General features: G+C 50.8%; 1 protein-coding gene across 1 annotated transcript in view; it reads right to left on the bottom strand.

Moving 5' to 3' along the window:
- The window catches only part of PRDM5 (PR/SET domain 5), a 125458-nt gene that overhangs the window by 63104 nt on the left and 48686 nt on the right, over window positions 1-13668 (bottom strand). The window contains exons 4-7 of the mRNA XM_080673238.1: window positions 6553-6727; window positions 4464-4638; window positions 3237-3329; window positions 2914-3035 (exon numbers count right to left, since the gene is read on the bottom strand). Of these exons, the coding sequence (XP_080529364.1) occupies window positions 2914-3035; window positions 3237-3329; window positions 4464-4638; window positions 6553-6727 (565 nt within the window). The remainder of the gene's footprint in view (window positions 1-2913; window positions 3036-3236; window positions 3330-4463; window positions 4639-6552; window positions 6728-13668) is intronic.

Below are 13668 nucleotides of genomic sequence, written 5' to 3'. Positions count from 1 at the left end.
AGGACAACAGCTCCTACCAAGCCAAAACTAGCCTGTACACTACTTCCGTTTTCCTTTATTCAGGCAAATCTGATATTTGACTTTCAGATTCCATTTTCAAAAATATCCAGGGCCTGCCCTAGCTGGTTTGGCTCAGTGGATAGAGAGTCAGCCTACGGACTGAAGGGTCCCAGGTTCAATTCTGGTCAAGGGCAAGTACCTTGGTTGGAGGCTCCTCCCTGGCCCAGACCCTGGTCAGGGCATATGCAAGAGGCAACCAATCGATGTGCTTCTCTCACATTGATGTTTCTCTCTGTCTTTCCCTCTCTCTTCCACTCTCCCTAAAAATCAATGGGAAAATATCCTGGGGTGAGGATTAACAACAACAACAAAAAAAAAAAACCTCAGGAACACATTGCTTACAAAGGCCGGGGGGGTGGTGGTGGGGGGGGGACGGGGGAGAGGTGAGAAATTGATACAACTGAGCTTAGTTACTTTGAGGTTTGAAACAATGGGGCTAAGGATGCTTCTAGGAGTGGCCGGAAACCCTATCCACATGTCACAGCTTCTGTGGGAAATTTGATGCTTATTTAAAAACTCAGCTTCCGGCCAGCTGGCTTGGCTCAGTGGCTGAGCGAACCAGGAGTCACGCGGTTCAATTCCCGGTCAGGCCACATGCCTGGTTGTGGGCTCGATCCCCAGTAGGAGGCATGATGGGGGCAGCCAATCAATGATTCTCTCTCATCATTGATGTTTCTCTCTCTTTCTCTCTCTCTCTCTCTCTCTCTCTCTCTCTCTCTCTCTCTCCCTCTCCCTCTCCCTCTCCCTCTCCCTCTCCCTCTCCCTTCCTCTCTGAAATCAATAAAGATATACTTAAAAAAAAAAAAAACTCAGCTTCTCTCTTCTCATATCCCTAAAAGGACCATTTGTCTCTATCAGTCTAACAGTTGGGAGACTATCTCTCTCCTGGAATACCGGCCTTCCCAGCAAAGGATCCCACAGCCCTGTGTGAACACTGCTCTCAAAATGGAATATTCTTTCCCCAAAAGTCTGTGCCGGCCACGGAGGAAAGGGAGAAGCAAGAGAGAGGCTCGGAACGAGAAAGACGGTGTGACAGTCCCAGCGACGGGTGGGCACCGGGACCTCTGGCTGCACACAGTAAGCCCCACGTTTTCCATGACCCTCTACAGAGCAAAACCAGAAACTTTGCTTCATAAACTGTTTCCTACAAAACCACCAGGAGCTTCCAGACGAGTAGTATTACAACACCCAAGGCCAATGACTAGCCGCCTCAGAGCCGGAGCTGGGGGCCCAGGCCGGTGGCTGCCCACCCGGTGACGGCGGGAACACACGGTCCCAGAGGTGGTTTCGGCATCTGGCTTTTCACTCAGCCCCGCAGAGCTCACTTCACAAACGACAAGAAAGATTTGCTATAACACATCACAGACAAAGACGGAGAAAATGGAGAACAGCATGTTACACTCAACAGCTCAGCATGAACGATGAAGAGAGGCCCATGCAAAGCCAGGAGCAAAGAGTGCAGAAAATCATCTTCCTCAGATGAAGAAGAAAGGGACAGCACAGCCTGGAGAGGAAAGCTTCTACTCAAAACTTAAAACTTAAATAGGCTATAATTTTGTAATAATGAGATTAAGCATTTGGAAATTCTATTATAGGCTCTTAAAAACACACAAGGGCTGTGCACTTTAATAGCGGTGAAAACTGCATTCCAGTCATATTTTACTGTCTTTAGTATTATATGTTCTACACCAAAGACACTTTTGCTGAACTGGCTCTTACAGTTAAATTAGGGACTATTAACAATCTTAAAGGCCACAGATTCATGGGCATCCAGGAAGCTATGTTTCCAGGCCAGTCCTTCCTCCACCAGGGCTCTCACGCAGCTCCCACCTGAGGGGGCTCCCACCTGAGGGGGCTCACATGCAGCTCACACCTGAGGGGGCTCACACGCAGCTCCCACCTGAGGGGGCTCACACGCAGCTCCCACCTGAGGGGGCTCCCACCTGAGGGGGCTCCCACCTGAGGGGGCTCCCACCTGAGGGGGCTCACACGCAGCTCCCACCTGAGGGGGCTCACACGCAGCTCCCACCTGAGGGGGCTCACATGCAGTTCACACATGAAGGGCAGTCCAGACCAGGTGGAGTGCCAGCTCACTTGCTCACACCAGCCGCCAGGACCCAGTGTGTCAGCATTAGAGACAAGGCACAAACAGGGACATTGAGGCTGACCCCGATCACCCTTCTCTCCTGAATTCGAGGGTAGGGGACAAGAAATCCAGTTTCCTCCTATCAGAAAGACATGCCCACCCACTCCCCAGAAGCCGAGGCAGCAGGATGCACTGGAAGAAGTGTGGGTATAGTAGGGGCTCCGGGCACCGACCCTCCTCTAAGGACACGCCTCCCAGGGAGTAAAGCGAGCTCTGAGGATGTGTGGTCTGCTCGGCTCAGTGCCGTGGATTCGGTCCTGAACCAAAACACGGTCACTGTGTGCCAGGCGGATGGAACCCCAGTGACGGTCGCCTTTCACGTCTGCGTCACTGTTTACCCAGCCATCAGGAAGAATCCAATGGCATCTGCTGTCCTGATGCAAACAGTCAATCCATCCCCATGGCACAAGGTGACCGGTAATCTTCTCCAATACAGGAGAAGAGAAGCATTAAAAAGCGGGATCTTCCTGTAAGGATATGAAGGCAGATGGACTCAGGCAGGAAAGCGACAAATTCTGCCAAAATCGACTTGGAAAAGAAAACAGTGTCGGGGGAAAGGGAACGCCTGTCTGCACACGCGTGGAGGGAAGGCCAGCTGTCCGCTCCACAGCGACAGACAGAGGGCTGCAGACAGACAGACAGCTGTGGACAGATGGATGGCTCGGCTGGGAGGGGACGCCCATCAAAGCCCCTGCAGGACTCCTCACCCGCGTGGACATTTTCCTGGTGTCTCCTCAGGGCATCCCTGCTCTTCAGCCTCTTCCCACAGCTGCCGGCCTTGCACACGAACCTGGCTTTGCTCCTGCACACCTCCTGGTGCTGCTCGCAGCTGCAGGGCAGGGAGAGGGGCAGGAGGGGGCTTTGGAGCACGTGCCCCTGCTCGGGGTCAGCACATGCATTACTGGGCAGATAAGGACAGCGTGTCTGGCCTGTGGCCCGGAACACTGAATCACAGAGAGGCGTAAAGCGTGCACTCCACAGTGACCTGCAGGGACCCAGGAACTAACAGCCCTCTGCTCACCCCACACACCTGGGCGCCGAGCTGAAGGGCGAATTGCAGATGGAGCACTGGAAGCTTCGGGAGGAGTCCTTTGGGTTGCCTTTGGCCAGGCACTGGAGAGCACTGAGGGGAAGAGGGAAGACAAGGAACAAAGATGATGAAAATGCCTCTGCTCTGAACAGTCAGCTGAGTGCTCTCTCTTTCCACTCTCCTGTGGCCCTTTAAGATTGGGAGGAGTCCTGAATTTAACTGTAAGAGCCAGCTTAGGTGTGGAATATATCATACCAAATTCAATAAAAGCTGACTGCAACACAGTTTTAACATCTGTTGAAAGTGCGCAGCCCGTGTGTGTGTTTTTAAGAGCCTATAATAGCATTTCCAAATGCTTAATCTCTTGTTATTATAAAAATTTAGCATAAATGTAAGTTTTAAGTTTTGGGCAGAAATCTTCATCTCAAGTTTCACAAGCCGAAGTGGATGTGTATAACATCAGGCAGTGACTGAGGAACGGGGCCGATTTCAGAATTTCACTTCAATGAACGAACGAATAAAACCCTAAGCCTATGCTGAAGGGTTCTTGCTCATATGCAAATGACATTCTGTTCAAAATAAACGTTCCCAAATACATGCGTCTGCTTTCTCACTGTTGGTAATCCCTGATCCTATAAAATGCTAAAGTGAAGGAACAATGTCATATGCTGTTAACGTATAAACCAAGTGACAGAGGGTGCGGAGCGATGGGCGGGATCATTTACGCCATCTCAGCATCATGTCCGCACACATTCACGGAAGTGATTCCTCAAGGTGGCTGGGACATGAGCAGGGCTCCGCACGGTCCCTGCCTTCGCTGTGCTCTGAACTCTGCATGTCTCACACTCGCCTTGCCCTGGCTTCAGCAGGAACATCCACAGACCACTGAAGCGTGACCTGTCACTTCCACACACCAGCTACGATTTGCACGTCTAAGTTCCGATGAGTAAACTAATGAGCTGGGAGTGAATGTCAAGTTAGCAAATGGACAAAGACTGGTTTGCATAAGCAATGCTTACTTGTTAAACTCACAACCAGGATGTTTCAAAAGTCAACACACTACAGGAAGATGAGTGAATGACAACGACCCTGGAAGGCTCTGACCTCCCTACTCCCGTGTCTGCCACACACACACACACACACACACACACACACACACACACGCTCGCAGGTTAGAACCACAGGGAGCCAGGGTCACTGGGGCAGAGCTGCGCTGCGCGTACGCACTGTCTCTGCAGGGCCTGCCGCACAGGGAACTTCTTCCCGCAGGGCTTGCACTTGAACTCCTTCTCCCCATCGGGCGTGCGGTGCAGCGCGTGCAGGTGCTCGACCAGGACCTCCTCGCTGGGGAAGCTGGACTCGCACTGGGGACACGTGTGGTCCTCGCCACAGCCACGGCAGCCTGCAGGGTCACAGGGGCGAAAACGAGAAGAGCTGCTCGGGTCGCCCCGCATTTTAAAACCACATCAGTTGTGCTTCCTGGTCTCAGAACTGGACACTCATATCATCTCTGTGAATAGGAACAGTGTTGCCCATGAAAAACAATAGGAAGTGTGACTAGAGAGAAAGACATTGTTTTTTTAAAATAATTTCACTTGTGTTGTACCAAGTTATTACAAAATCGTGTTTCATTTTCCCTGCAATGTTAACTGTTCACAGCAAGAAGCTAGTGTTACGTTACAAGGGGGGGTAGGTTCCCCCAAAACAGGTAACCTTAAGCTCATGTTTAGCTGCACGAAGAGACTGTCCAGCCAAGGAAAAGGATGCTGCATCCTCAAGGGGAATGTCACGTCTATGTGACAGGCCCTGGTAGCAGGCGAGGGAGACCCCGTTGCCGCTGGCCAGCCTGCCCACCACGACAGCTCTGCCTGAGCATGTATTTAACTTACATATCGTTTCTGATTATCAACTGAGCTTTTATGTAGAAAATGCAGAAAATCTGAAGAAAATAAAATTCACCAACCAGCCAGGCAGGAAGAGACAAGTACTCCATCCATTTCTGACGGGTTCTGTGCTTTCATATTTCACACTCAGCCTAGAAAGAGCTACATGTATGATCACACTTCATATGCAATGCTATATGTTGCTCTTTTTTTCCATTTAACATGGAAAAGTAAAAAAAAAAAAAAAAAAGAATTGTTTTAAGTGAAAGTTCCATAATTTGTTTCACAAAGCTCTTCGTTGTTAGTCATCTGGGAAGTTTCCTTTTTTCTTTTTATCTTTTACTACAGGCCCGGTGCACAAAATTCATGCACAGGTGGGGTCCCTAGGCCTGGCCAGCAATCAGGGCTGATCTGTGGGATGACCTGCAGGGTGATCTAGGGGCCCCCACTGGTACCTGCCTTGGCTGGCCTGGGGCCTGCAGGCTGGGGGCAGCTCCTGCATTGATCGTCTGCCCCTGGTGGTCAGTGCGCATTATAGCAACCAGTCATTCTACCGGTTGTTCCAAGATTTGGTCAATTTGCATGTTGTTCTTTTATTATATAGAATTATTTTTTTTTAATCTCACCCAAGGATATTTTTCCCATTGGGTTTTATAGAGAGTGAAAGGGATGGAGGGAGAGAGGGAGGGAGAGAGAGAGAAATAAAGAGAGAGAGAGGGAAACTTGGATGTGAGAGAAACACAATGACTGGTTGCCTCCCACAGGTGCCCTGAGTGGCCAAGGATCGAACTGCCACCCAGGTAAGTGCCCATGACCAGGAAGTGAACCCTCTAACCTTTGGTGCATGGACCAGTGCACCAAACACTGGGCCACATCGGCCAGGGCAGCTTCTGTTATTTCTTGGTTGGTTAGTTGTTTTGGTTTGGGTTTGGCGTTTTATTCTAAATAAAAATAGCAACAATATAAGTACTTAATTACTATGTTTTAAAATCTACTAATTTTGATTCTTTTCACAAAAATTATGGAAATTGCTATCTTGTTAACTAAAGAACAATAGGGGCGGAAATACAGAAGTAGGAGACATATTTAAGCAATGGACACAATTACAGCATGTCCCAGGGAAAAGGGAGATAAAGTCTCAGAGACACAGGGACTCGCCAGGTCACAAGGCAGGTGCAGGGCTAGAGATGAAGTCCTCCCTCCTGCTCCCCCATGCACCCAGGAAAGCAGGGCTTCCCGTGACCTTGGCCGTGATGCAGGGCACACCTGTCACCACGCCCAGCATGCTCCTCCCGCTGGCAGAAAGCTAGGCACACAGCTGGGCACCGCCGAGCACAGTGCTGGCAAAGCTAACTCTATTTTGCAGACATCATTCACCCCAGTTCTGCTTCTCCTCCACTTCCGCTCGCTGGGTCGCCGCGGAGAGGTCGTACCTGTCCTGCCAGGTGTGGACTCCCCTTGAGCGAGGTGGCCTCCCCCGTCCTGGGCCATCGGCGGGGTCTGCGGCTCCTCCTCGTCCGCCTCCATGTCACTGTCCAGGTAGCCGATCAGCAGCTCTGTGTCTGACTCTATGTCTTCAACCGCCAAGTAGAAAATGTTTTCTCCTTCCTGTTGTATGACCAACACAGCTCAGTAGAAACTGGGGAACTTCCACCAGGAATTAAGAAATCACAGTAGAGGCCTTGGGGGCCATGCACCCTTAAACGTGACTATTACTGATTTTATGTCCGGCTAATCTGGATACTGAAAAGGGAAACTGACAATATTCAGTAACCTTCACATAAAATACAAACATCTGTTATAGACAGTGACGTTTATACACATCGATTAAAACGGGTAATTATTTAATCTTCTAAAAGTGAATGGCGCATCATTGATTGGCCTGTGCAGGCCGCCCTGAGGCCTTGAATGCACCAGGAAGGACCTTGGTAAGTGACAGTGTCGCTTCTGCACCCAGGCAGGGAGTGATGACATGTCAATGAAGTCATTTTGAATAACATTTAATGCAAAACTGGAAGGAAAATGAACTTTCAGATTTCAGCACAAACCCAGCCCTGAAACCAAAGCGCTGGACCAGAAATAGAAAAAAGACGTGGCACCTAGGCGTTCAGAGCATCGTCTGAGTTCCCGTGGCACCCAAACCCACCTCAGGGCAGAGGGAGGGGAAAACAAGTCCCACCCACACACCAAAGCTTTTCAGAAAATTCCGGAAGACAGAAATCAATGGGGCTGAAAGGATGGCTAACCACCGCAAGAGAAATCTCAACCCCTAAGAGACGGAGCGAGGAGGCCACGGAACCCTGGGCACGGGCGCGTTGGCCGTCAGTGGAGCACGATGCTGCCTGGGCCAGCTGCGGGGGGCCAGCCGGCAGCTGTGGGCCCGGGAGAAGCACTGGACCGCTGGCTTCCACAGACCTGGGGACCAGTCCTAGGTGGGCTCCTGGCGTGGCTGCTGAGGTTGGAGAGAAGCAAAGCAAGCCTGGACTTCCTGAAGCTTGAGGGAGGGTGGGGGGAGGGGGGAGCAAAGACAAAATGCTCCCACAGGAGTGGGATCCCACAGGAGTGGGGCCCAGCAGAGAGTGAGCCTCTCCTCTGGGGGTCACAGCGCTCATGGTGAGACGGGGTTGGGGAGAGGGGGGCGGGAGTGTGTGTACACACGCATGATACAAGAAAGATTGGAAAAATATGCATCCAACTGTTCACAGTTCTCATTTTGGTTGGGAGAAGGGGAGTCTATATTCAACACTCTTTTAGATTTTTTCCTCCACAAACAGATTACTTTGTAATTTTAAAAACAAAATATATTAGAAAATGCCTTGGAAGGGAGAAAGGATGATCATGTTCATCAGATACTGCACACGGGAGACTGGGTTCAAAGTTCAAAGCCGGGAGCAAACCTGACCACTGGCTATAGCTCCTGAAAGGAGGTGCCCACAAAACTTGGAGATTCCTGGCGGTTTTGAATTCCATGCCTCCAGGAACCTAAAAGGTGAGGTCTAATCTCGAACACTGAACTGGCTTCCACACAGCCGTTACTCTGCGTGCAACAAGAACCAACACACACTAACGCAGACACGCAGCAGAGTGGTCGCTTTTTACATTCATGCACCAGCAGCCCTTTCCGGGATTCGTAAGCCACTTGCTATGAGTTACCCAAAGCAAGCGAGAACGCACCCAGTGAAGCCTTCAGAACAGTCATGAATCTTAGTGCTTATCTCATCAACACCCAAGAAAGTTCATTAGTTAAAGGTCTGGCGTACATGTTAGTCATTACTGTGGTGCCGGCCTTCGCAGCGCCAGGAAAGGATAACAATTTTTAATTTTAAAGATGAGACATTGACTGAAACTAGTCACAAGACACAGCATGCCTGTATGGGGCTCTGTAATAGAGCAAATCTGAATGCAGCAGGTAACTTCACTTTAATCAGACACTGGCAGCGCTGCAGCTCCAGGAACCACCTGCAGGTCTTACCAGAGAGCCACAAGCGTGGTAGGAGCAACAGTGTCCCTCCGGCTGTGACTCCAATCCATTTACTTTAGGGAGCTGTCTAGACAGCTTTTCCTACTGCTGCCGGACCACGAGCCTCTTCCTCTCCATTGGCTACCACAACAGCTTGAAGAAGTGTCCTCCTCAATTGCTTCTTTGCCTACAGCGAACGGGTTTAATCCCTCAACAACCATTCATGACATTCTCCTCCTTCTTCAGGGCCTCCCAGCGGGAACCTGCCAGAGGCCTGGCCTCCGAACTCCTGGTGATTTCCGCACCTGCTGCCTCCTCCCAGCCACTGCCTGCCCTTTGGCAAGAAGGAGGCAAGGCCCACTGGCCCAGCCTCAGCCTTAGCAGCACCTCCCTGCCGGCATCAGCCTGGCCGCTTACTCCCTGAAGCTCAGGTTTTCATGTTCAGATCCCCAAGTGCACTTGATCTCAGCTACCATGGCCGGTCGCTGGGATCACTGGCACTGCCCTGCAAACAGTCCCTCCGTAACAGTCCCTCCCTGCATGACGCCTCACAGGCTGGCCACCTTGTGGTACTGCTGGGTTCCTGTCACCGGCTCGGGGTGATTCAGCTGAAAACGCTTTCGCTGAAAGAAGCTGTTCGACGTCACAGCCTGTTCCAAAGCAACTGCTTCTCTGCTTCCGGTGGCCGCCGTATTGGGGACGGGGGGACACCCAGAGGATGATTTTAAAGCCGTCATCATCTCCTGGAACCCTGCCCATCACTCTGAATTCCTTGTGTTTTTCAGGCTTCTTTCACTTGGTTTTATTTGTACCTCATTTTCAGCTAATTACATCTACTCTATGCTGCTTGTTGTATCAAAAAGTTACAAGAGCTTGCCTGGAGGGCTTGGCTCAGTGGTTGAGTGTCAATCTATGAACCAGGAGGTCTCGGTTCAATTCTCAGTCAAGGGCACATAACCGGTTGCAGGCCTGATCCCCCCTGGGGGACGTGAAGGAGGCAGCAGATAAATGATTCTCTCTCATCATTGACGTTTTTCTCTCTCTCTCGCCCTCTCCCTTCCTCTATGAAATCAATATATATATACACTGAGTAGCCAGATTATTATGATCTCTGAACGCATAATAATCTGGCCACTCAGTGTGTGTGTGTGTGTGTGTGTGTGTGTGTGTGTATTAGAGGCCCGGTGCATGAATTCGTGCATGGGTGGGGTCCGGCCAGCCTGGCCAGGGGGAGGGGACATGGGCAGTTGGCTGGCCTGCCTGCTGGTTGAACTCCTGGTCAAGGGGACAATTTGCATATTAGCCTTTTATTATATAGGATATACACTGAGTGGCCAGAATGTTATGCGTTCAGAGATCATAATAATCTGGCCACTCAATGTATATATTTTTTTAAAGTTAAAACAGCTTAAATGTCCAACGATGTAAGTTAGAAAGATAAAATGTCTAATAATTGGTTTTAGATTTATTAAATGTAATATTTATGGGAAAACTGTATATTATATATGTTTATATATATATATATATATACACACACACACACACACACACACACATATATATATATATATATATATATATATATATATGTATGTATGTATTCTCCAAAGCCCCTTTGCTTAGAAATGAGCTGTATTAACACCGTTGTTGATAGCTTTTTTTTTTGGAGATACACATGTGTGCACGTGTGTGTGTATGTACACGTGCACACGCGTGTATCTCCAAAAGAAAAAGCTATCAGCAATGGTGTTAATACAGCTCATTTCTAAGCAAAGGGGCTTTGGAGAATGTTGCGTATTCCTCTGGTAGTCCATATGTTATAATCTTTCTGGAACTGGCATGTAGTACTTGGTAGTAAAAGAGAACTATAGTATGGACCCTGCTTCTTGCTGCCAGGCAGTGGCCTGTGGGCCGCAGTGCCTGGCAAGGTTGCCAGGGCCCAGTCTCTCCCTGCCATGAATCAGCCACGTGACCCCACAAGTCGCTATCTCTCTCAGACCCCAGTTACCTCATCTATGAGGCGGGGGACATAATAGAGCTGCTCTAGGCGGGTCACGAAGAGGAAAGGTGAGAGCATTTGAAAAACCCAGCAAGGTGCCCGGCATGTGGTAAGCCTGCATGAAGGGGAGCGCTTAGTATGCAATAACTCTGGAAAATCAGTGGTTACAATACTTGTTTTCAAAACTGTCACATAAACTAAGTTGCTCTGACAATGCAGCTTTTCACCAAATTTAATTTGGCCACACTGCGCTCAGCCGAACCCTAAGCCAGCTCCCTGCCTGCCTCCCACTCTGCGAGGCCCTGCGCCCTATGGGTCCGGCTGCCCTGCCCTCTGCTCCTGGTCTGGTCTGTCCTTAAAGGGACAGGCACCCGTTTCGCCTGCAATGAGGGGTTTCCAGGACAGGGGCTAAAGTCAGGGAGCCCTGGGCCAGGCTAACTCCAGCCCCGTGCTCTGCAGAGCCACTCAGCCCCACTCACGGCCTCTGCCAATAGTGCTGGCGGGTCCACGCCCCTCTGCAGCACCAGCTCAGGGATCTCAGCACACAGAGCCAGTCCTGTCCCCAGAGAGGGCTCCCATGGCTTAGCAAGTGGACTCTGTAATTTGAACCCACTTGGTCCTGGCATCCCAATGGCCTTCAAGCGAACCTGCCTCCTGTGTCGTCCACCCGGCTCACCTCCTCTCAACAGCCCCAGGCACATGCCAGTCTCGGCATGGTCACAAAGGCGCCGCTGCAAGCCCTCGGCTCCTCCCAGACTGGGTTGACCCTGCTCCGTGACACCCTTCTGATCCCCTAAATCCACGTGGGTGCTTCAGAGGAGCTCGCTATGTCTCAACTTCAGCTGGAGCTATTATTTATTTCTGTGCTTTCGTCATGTAATTTATGTGATCAGTGGCATTGCTCACGTCCCAAAAGGTGACTTCCTCAGGGCAGGGAACAGCATGACCATTGTCCCCACAGCAGAAGCCATCCCTGTGACCGCTGCTCAGATAGGTCACGAAGATGAGTCACGTACCTGGAACTGGAATGCCCGCGTCTACAGAAGAACAGTGCCCATTAGGAAACACGCTCAGTAAGATGCCCCTTTAGCACTTACAGTTGGGAGCCTAGTGTCATAATCCGGATCAGAGAGTGGCCACCTGGAAGGGCTGCTGCAGGGAACAGAGGGGGTGCTGAGATGTAACCAGATTCGTAACTGAGGAGGAAGCATCCCCACTTCCTGACAGACTGTATGTGGGGTGTGAGCGAAGGGGTGGGTCAAGGACAGGTCCAAGGTGAAGTTTCCCCTCAAGCATTCACAGATGTCACTCTGTTTAATGGTAATTCTTCTTAAGGATTCAACATAAGACACCAACCACAGATGTTTGAACCTCTGTCTCCTCCCCATATAAATACTAGAGGCCCAGTGCTCACGAAATCGTGCAGGAGTAGCTCACTTCTGCTTGCCTCCGCTGGCCATCGCCGCTCGTAGCTCGCACCCCACCCCGCCCACCACAAGAGCGGCTGCTCGTTTGGTTGTGATGGCGTTAGGGCCTTTTGTGATATAGATACTTTCATGTGGTCCTTCTCACAGGAGCTCAAGAATATCAGTCCATGCAACCACTTTGTAAGCTAATTACTATTATTCAAGCAAACTGCAAACTAAGACTCATTATAATCCCACCCCCCCAAAAAAAATCACTTTAGATCATAAAATAATTGCAAAGCCCCTCCTTTGGCCAGCTGATGAATTCTGGTAAGAAAAGCAAAAACTTGTAGACACAGACTACAGTATGGCGGTTCCCAGTGGGAAGGGGGAGGGGCAGTAAAGGGCAAAGGGATCAAATACATGGTGACAGAAGAGCTGACTTTGGGGGGTGGGCACATGACGCAATGAACCCTACAGAACCTCATTAACCAATGTCACCCCAATTAATTTAATTTTTAAAAATCAATACAAGTTTTTAAAAGAGAAAAGCACAATAGAACTCTGATCTGTCTATCTGAATGAAGCTGGAGAGCATGGCAGTGGCTGAGAGCCTATTGGACTCATCATGTTGGGAGCATCACATATTATGACATTCACTTCGGCCACTAGAGAGCACCCCCTTGAGACCGGGGCTCCACCCACATCCGTCCACCCCACAGCAATCACTTCCGAACACAGGAAGTACAGAGAGTTGCCGAAAAAAACACAGCAGTATTCAACTGGCATGGCTTTTGAGTGGCTAACTTTATGTAAATCGCCTTACATAAAAACCTGGTCAACATCACTACCTCATCCCACATGGCAGCCTGTTCCCACCTCACCCGGTCTCTAAGCAGACCGGGTGGGAAGGTCCATCTCAGGGGCCAGTCCAGGGTGATGGGACCCAGCGCCCCCGGGGAGCGAGCGCTCGGGCTGGAGGGGCAGGGAGAGGCGGCCAGAGGCGGGCTTAGGCCAGAGCAGGCAGCGGCTATGTGGGCATGTCCTCCTTGCTGGGCCTGGGGCTCCTCGTGGGTGAAGCAGGAAGTATACCACCCCTAGACTGATGGATCCTGGGGCCGTACTGCTGGTTTCTGACAGGTGGCTAAGATCACTCAGCAGCAGCAACAGCATCTCACACCAGCAGAGCGCTCGGCAGTTTTCTAAGGTTGTTCGTGTCCTTGTTTTATCAGATCGCCAGCAGCCATGCGAGGCCCAGGTGCAAACGTCAGGTACACGGACAGCCACGCTCTGCTCTGGAGGCCGAGGGACTCCACAGGGGACCGTAGTGCGCAGGGGCACTCCGTCTCCTCAGGCCAGGCATCCTACCTCCCCTCGGTCCCAGGTTCCTCGTGTATAAAACGGGGTCAGCAGCACCTACCTCATGACACAGAATAGACAGGGCACGCCTGGCCGGCAGCAGGCAGAGGGGAGCTGGGGGGCAGCAGGGAGGCTGCATTAGCACCTCCTCTCCTTGCCCGGACTTTACACCCGGCAACGCTAAGGCTCAGAGATGGAAAGTAAATTGTAAAGATAGCACCACAGAGGCAGCCTAGACCCGAGGCCACCGGCGTGGCTGCGTCAGCATGAAGGAGACCTCATCTACACGGGACGGTGACCGTTTGCTGGGTAACATACGTTCCAG

Source organism: Plecotus auritus, assembly GCF_963455305.1.
Source record: "Plecotus auritus genome assembly, chromosome: 6".
NCBI lineage: Eukaryota > Metazoa > Chordata > Mammalia > Chiroptera > Vespertilionidae > Plecotus > Plecotus auritus.
Note: the sequence above shows the minus strand (reverse complement) of the source record. Positions and strands in the feature narration are given on the sequence as shown.